The sequence below is a fragment of the Pinus tabuliformis genome, chromosome 4_2 (genome assembly GCF_031772625.1).
Source record: "Pinus tabuliformis cultivar Carrire ecotype Pingquan chromosome 4_2, CPIR1, whole genome shotgun sequence".
Lineage (NCBI taxonomy): Eukaryota > Viridiplantae > Streptophyta > Pinopsida > Pinales > Pinaceae > Pinus > Pinus tabuliformis.
The window spans coordinates 109,243,436-109,263,782 of NC_142304.1; the positions used below are offsets into that span (position 1 = coordinate 109,243,436).

Below are 20,347 nucleotides of genomic sequence, written 5' to 3' on the forward strand. Positions count from 1 at the left end.
TGCCCCTGTCTTGTAGTTTTGGATCTCTCCTGCAAAATTGTATCTTCTGTCCACTCTGCCTGAGTGTCTGGTGCCAAATCCTCCATAGAAGGTAGGACCTGTTCCTCTTCCTGATCTAGCATGGAAGGCTATAGAGTTTGAAATTATCTACATTCACAACTGAGTAAATGCACATATATGGTGGTTAACTGAGTCGATAGGCATTATCACCCACCTTTTCCAGTATCTCAAAGGGACCATATTTAGAGCCTTAAATTTCTTACCAGGCCCCTGCAGCCTCTCTCTGTCTCCCACCTTGAATGATTTCTCTATTCTGTGTTGATCATGTCTACCCTTATACTTCTCTTGTGACTTTCGCAGTTTTTCTTGTACTTGTAGATGAATTTGCTTGATCCCATTGGATAGTGCTTCCACTTCTTCATAGCTTGCACCATGGCATAGAGCTCCTTTTCGTAGGTAGGGTAGTTGAGAACTACCCCATGAAATACTTTAGAATGGTAGCATACATGCCTTCCTCCCTGCATTAAGACAACTCCCATAACATACCCACTCACTTTTGTTTCCACTTCAAAGGGTTGCTGCAAGTTTGGTAATGCCATAACTGGTGCTTGGCTGATCTTCTTCTTTAGCTCTTTGAAAGCCCTTTGCGGTCTTCCATGTATCTTCTTCTTTGAATCGAACCTGGTGATATCCAAACTTCAAGTCCAGCTTGGTGAAATACTTTTCTTGCTGCGATTGATCTAGTAGATTGTCTATCCTAGGCAGGGGGTATATGTTCTTGAGCGTGATTTTATTCAACGCCTTGTAATCTATACCCATCCACGAAGTCCCATCCTTCTTCTTTGGCACAATGATGATGGGTGACCCACATGGTGATGTACTCGGTCGAATGACACCTTGCTCCAGCAGCTGCTACAACTATTTCTTCACCTAAATTGCTTCTATAACAAAGTCCCTATACATCCCAATATTTGATAATGGGGAGTCTGGCAATAGTTGGATCTCATGCTCCACTTCTCTCTTAGGTGGTAACCCTTTAGGTTCCCGGAACACATCCTTGTATGCCTGTAACAACTCCTCCAAATGTTGTTTCTGTTTCCTAGTACACCCCTCCAATGATGCCTTACCTCTTATTGACTCCTCTTCAGATTGACTTTCTCTTAAAATCAATAAAACCTACTTCTTGCTGGAACTGATCAATTTCTTGGCTAGGTTAGCACTAACCAGTGAAATTTTCAACTTGCCTTTGTGCGCGTTGATGATGAATGATTTTCCATCCTTGATGAGTCGATACTGGTTAGCTCTCCTCATGAATATTGCATCACGCATGTACATGTATGAAATCCCAAACACGGCTCCACATACATCAAGAGGAAACACATCCAGATCTACTCATCAAAAAATCAACACTTATAGCAAATCTAATTTTGCATGGTTTTGTTACCTTCAACTCTGCATCCTTATTTAGCCATCCCATTGGATATGGGTTTGGATGATCACGAACTTCCAGCCGCAACTTCTTGACCAACTCTGCTGCAATGAGATTCACCAATGATCTTGAGTCAAACAAAGCATCAATCTTTGTCTTCTTGACCTGTATCTTTATATGGAAGAGTTTGGCCATTTCTTTCTCTTCCTATTGCTGAAGGATACTCAGATTCACCTCCTTCTGCACTGATGTACAAATGATCTTCTCATCCACGTCTGAGCTGCTTTCAACTTGGTTGCTCGAATAAGTGGCCATCAGATTCTTCTTCTTATTATATTTCTTCTTGTTCTTCGAGTTTAGCTCTGTATGCAACTTCCAACACTTCTCCTCTGTATGGCCATCAATGTTGCAGTGGTTGCAATGGTTGATAGGATCTTTGCACTAGTGTGTTGTGGCTGCCATCTTTTTATCTTTTCCCCCTTTTTACTTCTTATTCCGCTCCATAGAATCTTCCTGTTGCTCCTTCTGCTTCGATCCACTTGATTGTGCTCTTATCACGCCTATGTTCTCCAGGTATTGCGCCTATACACAAGCCTCATCCACCAATTTGGGCTTGAACAACATCACTTTCTCATGTAGATGGTGGTGCAAACCCCCCAAATACTTTAAGAGTACATCTGCGTTATTTGGAGAGATACCCAACATTATAGCCATCTTTCTTAATTTTGTGGTGTACTCCTGCACGCTTTGGCTCGACTTTTGCCTGAAGTAATGCCATTGGATCCACTGGTCCTCCACGTATCCAATGGGATAAAATTGACTTAATGAGTGTTTTGAAATCCTCCCAATTAGTCACTGGAGGTTCTCCCTCCAACCTCAGGGTTTTCGAGTGGCTCTCCTATGAAGTCAGTGCACAACCCTCTAATTTCAACTGCGCGAATGAGATCTTTTGCCCTTTCTCGATCCGATGGACGTTGAAATAAACTTCCAGTTGCTACAAACAATGGTTCAACTTCAAAGCGTCAATCACGCTGTGGTACAACTTGATATCAACTTTTGCTTCCATTTTGAACAGGGATTGATTCATGGCACTCGAACAAGGTTGATATTTTCCGGCTTCATTCTTCAGCGAAATCTTCGTGTCTTCCCGATCTCCCGATCCCACTCCTGATTTGTCCTTTGCATTTGAACCCCCATCTTCTCCAAATATCCATAGCTTATTTCTTAGGGACGCCATGAGGAGGTTTACATTGCGGTTTATATCCGTGACTTGTTGTTCAAGCCGCGAAAACCTCACCTTTGCAGGATCACGAGGTTCATTTACAAATTCGTCAGCCATGATTATGGTTTTACAATTTTTTAGCCTATCGACCTAGATCCGCTGCAAAGATCCAAGAATACCCAAAGAAACCTGTTGTTGAAGACCAAAATTATTCCTTTTTGACACCTTCCCTAAACTCCATTCACTCCATTCTCTTCCTTTTTGACCATAATAATCTCAATAAGGTGTCAACTTACAAGGTTATTGGCAAAAGCAGGTACTTAATCATCTTTTATTGATAGTTTCATTGTTTCCTTGTTATTTGATTTGATATTTTCATAACCTACCAAATTGCATCAATTTTGTAGCTAATGATCGATTCTGCAGCTTACTTGAAGAATTTGTAGGTTCCAAAATACCAGTTGAGGAATGAAATGTATGGACAGGTAGCTGACAACCGGCATAACGATATCCACCTATCTCCATGATCCAGCAAGATGATAAGGATGTCGTATGAGCAGGTCAACGTGGAAGTCAACCCAATGGAAAAGGAGCCAAAGACGAATCAGGCGAGTGAGGAGATCGATGATAAGGATGAAGCTGATATTTTGCCTCATGATTTGCTTCTCTGATAGAAAATCATGAAGAATCACTATTTCATGTTATCTTATGTTATTTTTAGAGTTTTTGTCGAGTAGGATAGGCTTAGAAATCTCCAAACAGTTTAATGAAGGAGGTTATAAAACCTGCCTCTCGGCATGATGATGAAGACACAGAATGGTTATTATTTTGAAATACTCTTTGCAAATTATTAAAGTGAGCTTGTTATTCCTTGGTGCGTTGTGTTTAAATGCGTATTTAATCTTTGTTGGTCGCGGCGTACCTGCAATTCACAGGAGGCCCCCCTAGGAGCTGTAAGGTCTCATTTTATTTTTTTAGTTAATATTTCAGTTTTGTATTTAAGTTCTGTAGTATTAGATTATCTTAGCTAATCCTTCAGTTTTGATTTTCAGTGATGCTTGTGACAGCAAGGATAGAATTTGTAACAAAGTTTGTTAAAGATTTCTTTCATAGCTCTAATCATTTCGTTGTGTGAAGGATGAAGAAAATAAATCAAAAAAGGGATCTATTATGCACATGTAAATTTTGAAGAGTAAAATCATTTAATTTCAAATTGCAATTAAAGTATAATTCTTCCAAGGTGTTATTAGTGTGATTCAAATTTGCTAGTGTGATATTTTATTTCTGTACTTAAGATTAATTTCATTTCTGTCAGTGAGAAGTAGATCTAATTTTGTTGGTGTGATATTTATTTCTGCAATGTTAGATTAGTTTTCTTTTCTGCAAGCGTAAAGAGAATTTGGATTTGATTTTGCTATTTACTTTTGCATTTCAATTTATCTTTATTTATGTCAGTGTGTTATTTTCCTTTCTTGCAAGAGTGACAATTTCTTAGATAAAACATGTGCATGAAAACATCCTAATTTAATTTGAAAATTTACTCACCTAATAAAGAATTCTAGCACAACTGGTGCACATACACTTCATCAGTTTACAAGCCCTGGTCGATAATTTATGCAGTAATTTAAGCTCAATTAAATTACCAAACATTTTGGCGTTGTTTCCGGGGAAGTGTATATAGGATTTATTTTTAGGAGTCTTTTCATTAAAAAAAATGATAAAAACATATTTATGCATAGGGAAAGAGATTCTAGGGATAGGTTTATAAATAGAGGTAGGAATTCCATTCCAACATCACCACACACCCCACCACGACCTTGTAGTGCCACACCATCAACCAAAACTCATATTCCATTATTCGCAGGTAGACTTAGGATTCCTGAGATACAAAGATCTGAAATCCAACTGAAAGATTCACTAACTTCTTCTACTGAAGCTGTAGTAAATGAACCCACATCCCCAACATAAGGAGTAATTTGTTTATCTTCAACGGGAGAACCAATTTTAGGAAAAGAATTGGGAGTCCCTAGTGAAGAAGAAGAAGAAACCTATTTTATTCTATTGATATAAGAACCAGACGAGGAGCTAGAAAACCCAATTGAAGAACCCTATATTAGTTATGAGGAATCTACAATGGCAGGGGAAGGAGAAGGAGAAGTAAATAATGTGAATGGTGAATTTAGGATTGGAGGTGGAAGAGGTAGAGGGGGAAATTGAGGAGGAGGTGGAGGAGAAGGTGGGAGAGGAGAACCAGAACCTTTTGGGTTTCCCATCTTAGATGAAGATACCACGGTTACATGAAGAATATCTCACCCTCCATCCTCCCTAATTTCCATGGAGTAAGACATGAGGATCCTGAAACATTTCTTTTTGAGTTTGAAGTCTAGTGTAGATCTTATGACTACTTACTTGATTCTCAAAAATTGAAATTGTTTCCAGCTACTCTTAAAGACGAAGCACTTAAAGGCTTATGGGATTAGGAACACATATCATAAGGACATGGGAAGAAATGAAAAATGTGTTCTTAGATAAATACAAAGACTATTGTATGTCTCATAACCTTAAAGATGAAGTCTTTCAAATGATGCGAAAAAAGGATGAAAATCTTAAAGATTTCATTGAAAGATTTTTTTATAATGTTAAAAGGGTTGTTGTCGCATAGAATGTCTAGGCACTGCAACAACAGCTCAAATCGGGGGCTATCACCCTGCTCCCCAATCTCTCCGTTTAAGCTGTCTCCCTATATCAGGCTAAGGGGGGTAGACCCTATGGAAAAATGGAATGAAGAAAAACTAGTTGGGAACCAACCAATTTGGGAGACATAGTGAAGCGATCAAGTACTTGATTAAGATTTAGCAAGACTTATAGGATTTGATTAGATTTTGAACGATTGATACAGTGCCTTATGGAGTCAACGATCTTGATAGGGAAATTAAGACCAAGTAATCGATTAGCAACTACTGCTTAGATGAATGACTATTTTATATGAAATGTAGATCCTAAAACTAATGTGAGATGCAAGAATCTTGGTTAATTTTAGTTAAATTCCTATTTAAATGTGAATCCTTCAATCATTTTTGTGTTGAGCCTGATTTCGTAGTAATTGGTAGAAAGAAGATAAGATGAAGCACACTAAGGTGTGATTAACAATACCTCTCTTGAAAATCTAACATACCTGGTGCCTCCAGTGCTGCAGAGAGTTGTGGCTCTGACGACTGCAAAGTCACCGTTTTAAGTACTATTAAAAGTAAGCTTCTCAAGCCAACATGGATGGATACCTATCTCTCTATCGACCAAGCTTATGCTTGGAAGTAAATTTTATTTATACAAAACTAACTTATATGCAAATGCATCAGATGATGAGAAGATGAGATGAAGTTAGATTCAAGGATGAAAAGATGCTTATGTTGCAGAAACTTCCAATACCCAAATGAAATGTTCACTTTATTAAATGAAGACTCAAAATTAAACCCCTGAAGATATTACAATCAGAACACAAACTTATTTGCAATTAATATCAACAGATGCTCAAAAAGTACTCAGTTTATGAAACAAAGGATATGCATTTTATCACAATTCCATGACACAATACTTAATTTTCATAAATTAATTTTTAGGATAGCATAAGAAAAACTTTATGACAGCAACAATATGACAATGAACACAGTAAGCTATTAATGATATCTTTATGCCAAAAATTTACAGAAATTTTCCAAACTTGCCCACATGAATTATCAAAAATTGTAAGCCTGTTATGATGTGATTTCTGGAATTATATCAGATCTGATATACTTATTACAGCCGACAATTAAAACATGAAAGAAGCCTAATGATAAAAGCCCAACTCAAGAAATTAATTCCTTAATATATTAGACAACTTAGGCACTGATTTTAGGCTAACCCACATGAAATTTTTCCACTGTTATATTTCAGACTTCAGAAATAGAATTATTCAGAGATAACAGTGACCCAAAATGTAGATCTAGGCCAAATTCTTGATACACGTCAAACATAAATGACTTATTAATGTATTTAGCAATTTTTTAGTTAATTTCAAACCACTTAGATATGTTTTTCACCACTATTAGAAAGGTATATGACTACTGTAGCAAACAGTGAGGAAAAATGGTTTAGAAATCAAACCCTTAGGCCATAGGCTTTGAAGACCATTTGCCCAAGTTGCCAAAAAAATTTCAATATTTGAAACACAAATTTTTACCAAATTTTCTGCAAAAACCCACCAATTATTAGCTTCAGAAAATCAAATATTCAAATTAGAAATGGAGCAAGGGAATCTAGGGCCAATGAGAGCTAGCACTAGGCCCAATAGAACTAGTGTTGGGCTAGGAGAAGGCAGATTTGGGCTTAGGAGCCCCAAAACTTGAAACCCTTGTTCTGACTGTGCGACAACAAGGGTCAAAATGCATAATCTAGATGAAGAAACTATGAAAGCTCTTTTGCTAAAAGCCAGTAGAGATGAGTGGGTAGATTTTCTCAATTTAATGGGCAAAGGTGATGTTTCTCAGTTATCATTTAGAGAAATTTGTGAATTGTGTGTACACATTTCAAGAGGAAAGACTAGAACTGGGAAAAATACAAGAGACCTTGTTCTGTCTAGGATTAATAAGTTTGCAACTGGGACATTTAGTAGAGAAGAAATAGGCAATTTGCTTGAAAACTTCAAAACATATATCTTAGGGAGTATTAATGAACTAACAGATACTCTTAAGGTTCAAAACAAGCAGAAAGATGAAAATGTTGCATTATCATTTTTTTGTCCTAAATGCAAAAAGAAACATGCTTTAAGAGAATGTACTCTTGATAGTGTAGAAATATGTGTTATCCGTGATTCCTGAAGAAGTCATATCACAAAGGAATTCCCTTCAATTCCTAGACTTAAAGCAGTATTACAAAATGAAGTTGAAGCAAACCAAGTTGAGTCACTTTGTTTTATTGGTAAAATACCATGGCCACCACAACAACCAAATATGGTACAAGATCTTAATCCTCAATACCAATCATTTGCACAACCTCAAAACAATTGGAATATTCCAATGCCTTGGCAAAGTTGGCCACCTCAAACTCCATTATGGACACAAGGTTGGTAGCATCCTCCTAGGAATCCTCAATATAATCAATTTCAATAGCCATTTATTCCATATCAACCTCCAGACTATCCTCCTCAATGAAACACGTTTCCACAATTTGAAAATCAAACTCAGCGTTCTAATCAACCACTTCAATTACCATCCACCTCATACCCCCAAAAAACCAATAAACTACCTGCTCAGCCACTTCCAAATCCGAATAATAAAAATTCACAACCTGTTTACAATATAGAAGGTCAGAATTTCCAAGCTTGCATGATAACTCCATTAGATCTAAACAATGTCCAACTTAGATTTGGTAGAGTTTTGGAAAATAAGTTACCATTTGTTGTTATTCAAGAATCTGGAGAGGATGAATCACTTGAAAAAGAAACATCTCTTAATCAAGAAGAAATTCTTCAGAAAAAGAGCACCCCTATGCATGATACCTCAATAAATTCAACTCCCATTGCAGAACAACCTGTTGTCTCTGTTCAAAATCCACCCTTTCCTAAAAGCATAAAAATTAACAAAGGAATAGAAAAACAAATTGTGTTGCCTGAATATGATATGTTAGATGAATTGAAGAATGTTTGCATCAAAATTCCTTTGTTACAAGCTATAAGGGAAATACCAATATTTGCAAAGACAATCAGGGAGTTAAGCATTAAAAAACCAGGAAGAAGAAGAAAAGAAGTTAAAAAAATTCAGTTAGTTGGAAAAATTGCAGATATTATGATGGGAAAACCAACAGTTCAAAAATATCTAGATCCAGGTAGTCCCATTGTAAAAACACACATTAATGGTGTCGAGATTCCAAACACATTAATTGATTTAGGAGCAACTATCAATATCATGAGTAAACAAACTATGGATCAATTAAAACTTTCTAATCTTCAATACACACCAACATTACTACAGTTAGAAGATAGATTTGTTATCAAACCAGATGGTGTATTAGAAGATGTATCTGTCTCCTTAGATTCTTGGGAATATCTTGTTGATTTTATGATTTTAACTCCCAAAAATAATTTAGGAGGACATCCATTGATTCTAGGCAGACCATGGTTAGCTACCACTGATGCTTTTATAAGCTGTAGATCTGGTGATATGTTTATCTCTGATGGAAGCTCTACTAAGAAATTCACATTATATCCTCCTGCAAAAACAACAATAGAAGTAGAAAGTGAAGTTTGGATAGATGATGATACTGAAGATTTTGATATACAACCAACATTTGCTACTTCGCAAATAGATGAAGAAGATCAAATTTTAAATTTAATGAATAATAATGATTCTTCTTCATACTGTGAACAAGACCAAAATTTTCAAGAACAATACAATGTTGAATATCTGTCATCACATCAAATGGCTTTACAGAGTATGGAAAAATTTGGCAATTATTTAATAGAAATCTTTCTAGAGAAAACTTTGAACATTAATGATAATTTGGAAGAATGCCAAAAGAAAGAATTGATAAAGATGTTACAGAACATTCCTCTACTTATGCATGGGAATACACTAATATGAAAGGAATTGATCAAAATACTTGTATGCATCATATCTATATTGAAGAAAATGCTAAACTAGTTCGACAACCCTAAAGGAGGATGAATCCAAATTTAAGAGAAATTGTTAAAGAGGAGTTACAAAATCTATTGAATGTGAATTTCATTTACCCAATATCATATAGTCAGTGGGTCTCACCATTAGTGATTGTTCTAAAGAAAAATGGAAAATGGAGAGTATGCATCAATTATAGGGAATTGAATAAAGCTACCTTTAAAGATCATTTGCCACTTCCCTTTATAGATCAAGTCTTTGATACACTGGCAGGGAAAAAGTATTTTTCATTCTTGGATGGTTTTAGTGGATATAACCAAATCCAAGTAACTTTGGAAGATCAAACAAAACAACTTTTCCCTGTCCATGGGGAACCTATGCTTACTGGGTACTTCCTTTTGGATTATGTAATGCACTTGCAACATTCCAAAGGGCAGTTCTAGGCATTTTTTCTAATTTAATTCATGATTGTGTGGAAGTTTACATGGATGATTTTACAATCTAAGGTAATTCTTTTGAGAAAGCTCGTGAAACTTTAGAAAAATTTCTCATTAGATGTAAAGAAACAAATATCTCATTAAGCCATGAAAAATGTTTTATGATGTTCACTAAGGAAACTGTTTTAGGCCACCAGATTTCAGGAGATGGAATTAAAGTAGATGCATCTAAAGTAAAATTTATTTCCAAATTATCAGTTCCTGTTTGTCAAAGAGATGTTAGAAGTTTTCTTGGTTTTAATGGTTATTATAGAAGATTCATAAAAAACTTCACAAAGATAGCCTCTCCACTTTTCAAATTACTTATAAAAGACCGTGAATTCATTTGGAATTCTAATTGCCAAAAAGATTTTGAAACATTGAAAGAAAATATTTCTGAAGCACCCATCCTAAGAGGATCAAATTGGAGTCTTCTTTTTCACATTTCAATCGATGCTTCAGATACAACTTTAGGAGTTGTATTGGGACAAAAAGATTTGAATCCTTATGCCATTTATTACACAAGTAAAAATTTGACTCATGCAGAGTTAAATTATACTGTAACAGAAAAGGAATTTTTAGCTATTGTACATGCCATTAATAAATTTCGACACTATATCACTGGTTATGAAACTTTTGTTCATATAGATCACTCTGCAATTAGATACTTAATGAATAAATCAATTACTAATGACAGAGTTACAAGATGGTTATTGTTATTACAAGAATTCAATATTACTATTTTGGATATGCCTGAAAAAGAGTACACAGTTGTTGATTTTCTATCTAAAATCCAAAATGATAATAAAGATGTTCCTGTAAAAAATAATTTTCCTGATAAATATCTTTTTGCAGTATCTATTAAATCTCCTTGGTTTGCAAATATTGCTAACTATTTGGCCACAGGAAAGTTACCATCACAATTATCTCCTTGGGAGAAAAGGAAAGTTATTCAAACCAATGCATCTTATTCATGGATAAATGGAGAATTGTACAAAACAGGGCCTGATTTAATCATTCGAAGATGTGTTAGAGAAGATGAAGTACCAAAATATTAAAGGCTTGTCACGAGGAACCATGTGGATGACACTTAGCTGATAAAATGATTTCTTATATAATCCTTCTCTTAGGATATTATTGACCTTCTCATTTTAAAAATGCCAAAGAATATGTTAAGAGATGTCATAGTTGCCAGAGAATGGGAAAGCTTGTTCCTTCAGATGAGATGCCTCTACAACCTCGGGTACTTATTGAACCCTTTGAAAAGTGGGCTCTAGATTTTGTTGGTCTAATCAATCCACCATCAAGGCAGAAAATGTACATTCTTATTTGTACAAATTATGTCACAAAATGGGTAGAAGCTAAAGCACTTCCTTTTTCTACTGAAAATGTTGTAGTTTCATTTCTTTTTGAGAATATTTTCACTTGTTTTGGTGTCCCAGGGGAAATTGTGAAAGATCAAAATACTCAATTTACATCCAAGTTGGTGTAAAAGATAATGGAAGAATACAAGATCAAACATCGAAGTCCATTTCGTATCATCCACAAGCTAATGAACAAGTTGAAGCTACTAATAAAGTACTTGAATCAATTCTTACCAAGATTGTACATCTGCATAGAAGGGATTCGACAGAAAATCTTCTAGAAGCTTTATGGGCATATCGTATCACATGGGGAAACACAATGGGCATACTCCTTATGAACTTGTTTATGGAAAGAAAGTCTTGTTTCATATTGAGTTCCAAATAAAGACCTTCAAAACAACAGTCAAATTGAGTCTTTATCTATTAGAAGCCCAAAAACAAAGAATGGAGCAATTGAATGAACTTGATGATATACGAAAAGATGTTATTCACAGAACCAACATATTTCAATAGCAAAGATCCAGATGGCATGATAAATTTATCAAAGATAGGAAGTTCCAGCCAGATGATTGGGCATTGCTTTTTTATTCTAAATTTAAAGATTTTCAAGGAAAATTTCAAACTCATTGGCTTAGTCCTTATGAAATTGAAACAATCTTTGATAATGGAGCAACGAGAATTAAAACCATTGATGAAGAAAAGGTAACTTTCCTTGTAAATGGTAATAGATTACGAATATATCATAAACAATTAACAAAGGAAGAGTTCATAAGAAATCAACAAAGATAATCTTGATTTGAAGTTTCTTAAGGAAGATTCTTCTTCCTTTCCGACTTAGCCTTCTACTTTCTCTTTCAAAAAGAAAAAAATAAAAATGTATATAAATAAATAAAAAATAATTGTATAAACATGAAAACCAACATTGTTGGCATGTTTATAAAGAAAATCTAAGTTGAAAACCAAGAATTCTTGGCAGCCTAGATTTTCTTTTAATTTTCCTATTCTTGTCCCATTTCTTTTATTCATCTTTACAAAAATAAGGCAACTACAAAATTGTAAAAACTGCAGCTCTCATGAAATTCCGCAACTGACCTGATAGATTACAACCAAAGAAATTGAAGGTCATGGACAAAGCAATCTGAATGGAGATCACAACTAAAGCAACTTGAGCAACCTACAAAAAGAGCAAATTAGTAAGGCAAAATGAAAGGTATGTAAATATTAATTAAATAATAAAGGAAAAACATTGAGTTATGATATAAATAGATGATTATAACCGTTGCCTCCACCATATTATGTAATGATTACCTTTGTCATGACATAATATTGGTTTTCGCCATTCAATGCATGAATTTTTTGTAATCATCACAAAATGTGAATGACATTAAAACCTTGCTATTGTTTAAATTCATTCACCTTTATCCGTATATCATCCCATTTCTCCTGTACACTATCCCATTTCCTTCACATTATATCCCACTTCCTTTGACTCTGTTTCATTCTTCTTTGCCGAAAACACCTCAACTGCTACCTAAATTTCATTCCCATCCTTGCTACACTCCATAATCTTGTCAAAAAGGGCAATTAGGGACTAAAGCTTCCTCACCATGGGAGTTATTTTGCGTTCTGAGCTGAATGGAACCAAGTTTCTTGAAGCCTATCCACAGGTGAAGCAACAATTGCAGCAAGCACGATGGTTACAGTTCTTTGAAAAGTTTGATGGGCACGATAAGGAGGTTACAAAGTCGTTTGCTCAGGCCTATGATGGGATAGAAGCGGAAATTGGAGATATCAAGTTGGTCTTGACAAAGTCGTTCATGGAAAAAGCTACAGGATTGCCAAGAAACAGGGAAAGTTGGTTTAAAAACTGGAAGATCAAAGAGAAAGATTGGGAAATCTTCCTGAAAAACCTAGGTATGGACATCTCCATTTTTAAGAAGGGAATTCCAATAACAACTTTAAAAACTAAATGGAGAAATTTATTGTTAATCATTCAGAAGTTCATAACTTGTGAGGGTAGGTTTGGGAATATGTTCTTTTATCATGCTCGGTTGATGATGCATTTTATTGATGGCAACGAAATCAATTTTCCATATTTCCTGCTTTGTAGTTTAAGAAAAATGGCCGCTAATATCCAAAGAAAAATATAGTCTATTGATAGTGCTTTGTATCATCACGGGTTAGTAAAATTTTTAATTGAAACCCATTTGAGGAGTAAAGGGGATAATTGGGAGGATTTTCTGGTTCGAAATCATTTTAAGGAAGCTGAGCAAGATGAGTCCAGTTCTAAGATAAGAAGAAGTTGCCAGAAACTTCCCTCAAACCCTAAGCTTCAAAACGAAATACCTGCACAAGAAATTCCACAAGATGAGCACACACAAAAAGATTTTAATGATGAAACCCCTCTTGCAAATGTTTTAGAGAGTCTTAGAAAGAAGAAATTTGTCAGTACACATGAAGGTCCATCAAAGGAAGGAACATAGCAAGACAAAATTAACAAAAGAAAGTGTGCTCTCACTGCTAAGAAACCATCAAGAAGAAGTGCACGACTTATGAAATCAGCCATTAAACAGTCTCCAGGTTTTATTGATTTAGAAGAAGGAGAAGCAGAGAAAATATAACCAATTGAATGTCCAATAAGAAAGACCACAAACATCGACCCCGTTCAACAAGAAATCTATGACTATATAGAATCTCTTGAACAAAAAGCACAAGGAAAAACTGTTGATTTATCCTCAAATCAAGAAGAAATTATGAGTGAAGAAGTTCATTTCAGCCCTCCAGAAGAATCCAGAATTGAAAATGTTCTTAAACAGGAAATTTATGAACTAGAAGTGTTAAACAAGTTTCTAAAGCAGGAACATGAAGCAATGAAGGTATGAAATGAAATTCAAAGGACTCAAAATCATAATATTCTCTTACATCTTTTCCATTGGTACAAGAAAAACAAGAAGTTAAAGGCTAAAACTTAACTTCTCAAAAGTAAAATCAGGGGTTTGCAATGCAACATTTTAATGAAGAAACCAAGGATGGAAGCCAAAACCAGAACCAAAAAAACTGAGAATACTAATTTAGATGTTCTTGCTCAAGCCTTGGAGGTAGCTCAATGATAGAATGGGTCACAAAATTTTGAAATTTTCTGCACGAGGACATGCAATATCTTCTATGTGGGGGAATGTTGAAGACCAAAATTTTTCCTTTTTGACACGTTCACTAAACTCCATTCACTCCATTCTCTTCCTTTTTGACCTTAATAATCTCAATAAGGTGTCAGCTTACAAGGTTATTGGAAAAAGCAGGTACTTAATCATCTTTTATTCATTGTTTCATTTTTTCCTTGTTATTTGATTTGATATTTTCATAAGCTACCGAATTGCATCAATTCTGCAGCTAATGATCGATTTTGTAGCTTACTTGAAGAATCTGTAGGTTCCGAAATACCAGTCGAGGAACGAAATGTATGGACAGGTAGTTGAAAACCGGTTTAATATATCCACCTATCTCCATGATCCAACAAAATGATAAAGATGTCATATAAGTAGGTCAACGTGGAAGTCAATCCAGCGGAAAAAGAGCCAAAGACGAATCAGGTGAGCGAGGAGATCGATGATAAGAATGAAGCTGATATTTTGCCTCATGATTTGCTTCTTCAATAGAAAATAATGAAGAGTAGTTATTTCATGTTATCTTATGTTATTTTTAGAGTTTTTGTAGAGTAGGATAGGCTTAAAAATCTCCAAACATTTTAATGAAGGAGGTTATAAAACCTGCCACTCGACATGACGATGAAGACACAGACTGGTTATTATTTTGAAATACTCTTTGTAAATTATTTACATGAGCTTGTTATTCCTCGGTGCGTTGTGCTCAAATGCGTGTTTAATCTCTGTTGATTGTTGCGTACCTACAACTCACAGGAGGGTCCCTGGGAGCTGTAAGTTCTCATTTTATTTCTTTTAGTTAATATTTTAGTTTTGTAGTATTCGATTATCTCAACTAATCTTTTAGTTTTGATTTTTAGTGAATGCTTGTGACAAGAAGGATAGAATTTGTAACAGAGTTTGTTGAAGATTTTTGTCATAGTTCTAATCATTTCGTTGTGTGAAGGATGAAGAAAATAAATCAAAAAGGGGACCTATTATGCACATGTAAATTTTGAAGAGTAGAATCAATTTATTTCAAATTGCAATTAGGAGTTAATTCTTCGAAGCCTTTATTAGTGTGATTCGTATTTCCCAATGTGAAATTTATTTTTGTACTTAATATTAGTTTCATTTATGTCAGTGAGAAGTAGATCTAATGTTGCTGGTGTGATATTTATTTCTACAATGTTAGATTAGTTTTCTTTTTTGCAAGCGTAAAGAGAATTTGGATTTGGTTCTGCTATTTACTTTTACGTTTCAATTTAGTTTTCTGTTAGTGTGTTATTTTCCTTTCTTGCAATAGTGACAATTTCTTAGATAAAACATGTGCATGAAAACATCCTAATTTAATTTGAAAATTTACTCACCTAATAAAGAATTCTTGCACAACTGGTGCACATACACTTCATCAGTTTATAAGCCCTGGTCGATAACTTTTGCAGTAATTTAAGCTCAATTAAATCACTAAACACCTACTCTGATACCAAATGATCTGTAAACTGCAGTGGATATTCCACTGGACAGTTCGTCACACAAATCTAAAATATTATATTAAACTCTGAAAATTCTACACTATTATAGTTTAATAACTTTGAGATCTGTGAATTTAGCTGTAATTAGTGCATGCATGCAAATGGAAATTATGTAGAAAAGTAGAGAACGACAAAATAAGCACACACACAAAAGACACAAGACATGCTCTCTGGAAAACCCTTTCGGGGGAAAACCTAGTTGAAAGGTGAGGTCGCATCGCTCTCTTTCTCTGTATGGAAATATCATTGAAGGTACAAAGAAGTAATGCCTGTGGCCCGTGGGCTGCTACAGTGCATAGATCCTCTCTATGTGTTTTACCTCTTATCTCTCTTGGCTATCTTTGTTCAACTATGGAACAAAATTCTCTTGAAAGAATGGAATACCTCTTTCTGCTAGTGGTCTGGTTATAACACAACCCGATAGCCTACTAGTAGTTAATTTTGACTACATCAACTCTTAACTAGAGTTACAATATAGACTCTTCTAGAGGCTTTTACATCATAAACACGTGGCTAGCCCATTTTCCATAAATAATGGGGGCTGGCGCGACATCCTTCCAGACTATAGGTGTGAAAACAGGAAGGTCAACTTTTGAGTGGCATAACTTTTGCATACGAACTTTGATTAATGCACTTTTTGTGCTGTTGGGAAGGTCTCTATGTGTAGAATAACATAAAAAAGTGCAACGCTGAGACAAGAAAGTTTTACCCCAAAAAAACGTTGTTTGATGCCTCAAAACGCTCCCAAGAGGTTTTAGACCCTGTTTCGCCAAACTGGGTCCCGTCGGTAAAAATGGTCCTGTGAGGTGATTCCTCCACCTTTTCCACTCCAAATGCATCGAGATGGATGACAAACAATATAATGATTCAATTCAGATCATTTTTCATCAAAGATCATTAACTAACTTGGAGTTAATGGTGTGGTTATTTCCAATGTGGAAAAAGTCGAAGTCGGAATTAATTCGGCTCATCAAAGTCAGGAGTTTTTTGAAAAAGTCAGCAAAAAGTTAGCAAAATTAGAAAAACACAAAATTATTCATTTTTATATATATATATTTTTAACATCTAGAGTATCCACAACATCAAATAAATGCATTTCCACATAAACACGTAAAGAAAGCTAATATATAATATGTATATGAAGTCTAGTGCTACATCACATATCAAAATAGTGAATCAACTCCTGAATTTTGAGTCTTGTCTGAGTCTCAACTCTCAAGAGTCAAAATATCAACAAAAAATATAATAATGTATATCATGAGTCATCTAAAAGTCATCAAGTAACCAGTCACTGAGATCCTCTTCCCCTTTTAATTTTTGTTTCCGCTAGTTGTATTAAGAAATAAGTCATGCATTTATTCAATAGATTGTAATATGCTTGGGTAATAAGGTGTCAGGTGGTAGGTCCAATGAAAATTAACAGTGAGTATCACAGTAGATGTGAAAATTAACGCTTGGTTACTCCAAGCTGCTTATTTTCTGAGAAAACAGTAGATGTCAGATTACTAACCTAGCCTTGGCATCTATTATTCAGAAACTCTTGGAGGTAAAATCCACTTCTGATACATAACCTTTCCCCACATTTACAGGGAATTCACCACTAAAGAAGATTCCCTTTCAAAACGTGCTCTCATTGTAGGAATCACAAGATTTCATAGGTACTTTGTTCCTGTCTCAAAAATGGGTTCTTTTTTGAGGCACTGGTTTTGTTTTTTTTTGGACAGGTTGTTGCTATTTGATCTTCCTGACCTCCTCTTTGTTGTTTCTTCTGGAAGCATTCAACAACTATAACAATGTTTTTGATGGTGTGGGGTTCTTTCTACGGAAGGCTGTTGTATGCTTGTCCTTTTGGTACTTTTGTAATCTTTTGAAGGGGCAATCGCTGTTAGAGTTTGGATCACTGAAAGCCTGGAGGCTTAGCCAATGTATACTTTGCTTTCTAATTAGAAATATGAAGTATAAAGTTTTGTTTTTCCTTGGAAAACAAAAACATATATTAACCTCAAAACTAACAGATTACAAATGAGACTGCGATGCTCACAAGAAGTATGACAAACAATACAATGCAATAACTTGAAAATGCATGGATGGAAGCTTCAATTTGCAGTTTTTTCACCTTTATGGCCTCTTTATCCGCGGCCTGGGAAGGGAGGCAGACTTTTTGGGTCGACTCCCGATTAAATCGGGAGTATAAGGAAAAAATTGTGATTTTTTCCTTTGTGAAAAAAAAGCCAAAAAGTCGGGGGATTAAATCATTTAGTTCAAAAAATCGCGTTTTTAGGATTAAATCGGGATTTTTTGCAGACTTTTTCCACACTGGTTATTTCCATCCATAACCAACACTTAATGGGAAGTTACCACATGCATGGGTTTGTTGCAATTAGGGCCATAATAAGAAACATTTCTAACATTATGATTGCAACTTTGAAATTCACGAGAGATCATATTTATGTTATATTCCCCATTCACACACGCTGAAAGCTAGAAAGACACAAAATTATGATATAAATGTAAAACAAGGTATATGTTTTCCTTGGGTCTCTTTCTCTTAAAGTATTTAGACTATGGTATGCAGAATATACAATTTAAAACTAAGCCTAATCCCTGGGTATATTAAAATTATAAAAATCAATAAAAACACGAGATCATAAATCTTTAATTTGCTAACATGTACAATTGAAAGTAAGAACAAAACACACTAGATAGAACCACTCAAATCTACCTCTATAATCTATTACTGCAAAAAGGAAATGCATCACACATAGCTCGAAGGACAAAAAATTCTAAACAACAGTGTTGCACCCCTCCTCCTTTATAGACTAAGTAAAAGTGCAAGTAGCCCCACTTTGACTGAGTCAAATCCTAACCCTAATCACCTCTGTCATAACTAACGTGCCCCCTTGCATGTATAAGCATGTCACGTGAAGTGCACCTCAACTGAAAGAGGATATGGAACAGGCATTCCTACCTACATATCAATGTCGACTACCTAAGATCGGGAACTCTCAATCCATAAGCACAACAATTGTCTTAGGATATGTGCTCTCTATCTAACAATAGATCATGCATGCTAATACTAACAAATGAAAACTCTTATCTAATATTGAAATTGCTAAATCTCAAACAACATTTAATTTGGAACTAATTGAATCTAGAACAACACCCAAACTAGAACTCAATTAAGATGGTGCATGCATACCTTGAAGGTATACATGCACCCTTTACTAAATTATAGTCTATATTACTGTCAACAAAAACCTCATTCAATGATTTCATCGCAACTACAAAGAAACACTAAAGGCATGATCTCTATTGTCTTTTCTATTGTGTCGTCACTAGAATAACAAATAGCTGTGTTAAACATACATGGAATGTAAACAACGAATGTGAAAGATAAGCATTAAATTGCATATATTATTGACATGATATACATTTATAGTTCATTGATGTGACCTTTGGATTCATATTCCAAGTGGTCTCTTGGACTTCGGTGGCCGTTCACATTCCACATCAACCCATAAAGGAATAGGTGTCCAACATTCCCCCCTTAATCTGAAGGTGTACATATGAGTCCAAGAAGAGAGTTGTAATACAAAATGTGCAAAAATGCATGGCAACACTAGGCGGAATGTGCTCTCCAAATGTTGGTATAAGGGGTGGGTTTAAGGATGACCACCAACACTGGAACGCTTAGTGTAGTTCCCGGAACTCTTCCAAGTCTGGCAAGAAGCTGAAATATTCTGCAAGAGGAAGCGTCCCTAATGCTTTGGAGAGGGAGACCTTCAACTTGAAAAGGGAGGTCTACAACCTGTAGTGGTTCAAGGATGACCGTCAACTCTGGAATGCTTAATGCAATTCGTGGAACTCTTCCAAAACTGGCAAGAAGCTGAAGTCTTCCGCTAGAGGAAGTGTCCCCAATTCTTTGAAGGGAAGTCTTAACCCCGCATAGATAGTTTAAGATTGGCCACCAACTGAAGACATGCTCAGTGGCATCTCTGTCTTTGGCTACAACTCTGAATCCAGTATGGCAGGTTGTGGCTCAGGCTCGCTTTATGTGGCTTTGGATCTTGTAGATGACCATCACTTCCCCTTTGTCAGATACAAGGTGACAAGATGGAGATAACTCAACTGCAAGACCTTTCAATATTCTAGAAGAAATTCTGACATATGACTGGAATATCTTCTTGGTTGTTGAAGCCCATTGCCAAGAAGCGATCCATCCAAGATGAACCTTTGTTCTTGCAAGAGGCTTGTTTTTCAAGCATTTTTGTGAAGAATGAGTACGCTGACCACAATGCTTGCATGGATGAACATCAAAACAATGATATTTCACATGGACAACTCTATCACATTGTTGCCATTTAACAATTTGTTGTGGTTGTTGTAGAAGAGGACCAAAATCTAAAACAGTTGAAGGTGAATTGTCATGAAGAAATCGAACACTCTGAAAATGGATGGGCTTTGAGTAATCTTGAATGTGAAAGGAAACCTCCTTATCATATCCAAGACCTGTTCTGTTCATGTTATGGAC

General features: G+C 35.4%; 1 protein-coding gene across 13 annotated transcripts in view; it reads right to left on the minus strand.

Annotated features, from left to right (window-relative positions):
- The window catches only part of LOC149168511 (endonuclease V family protein), a 526,712-nt gene that overhangs the window by 45,756 nt on the left and 460,609 nt on the right, over nt 1-20,347 (minus strand). The window contains exon 8 of one of the 13 annotated variants that reach the window (XM_089428277.1): nt 8,740-8,897. The exons of the other annotated variants lie outside the window; for them this stretch is intronic. Within the exon in view, the coding sequence (XP_089284403.1) occupies nt 8,883-8,897 (15 nt within the window). The 3' untranslated portion in view covers nt 8,740-8,882. Of the gene's footprint in view, nt 1-8,739; nt 8,898-20,347 lie in introns of those variants that run through there. 13 annotated transcript variants of the gene reach the window in all.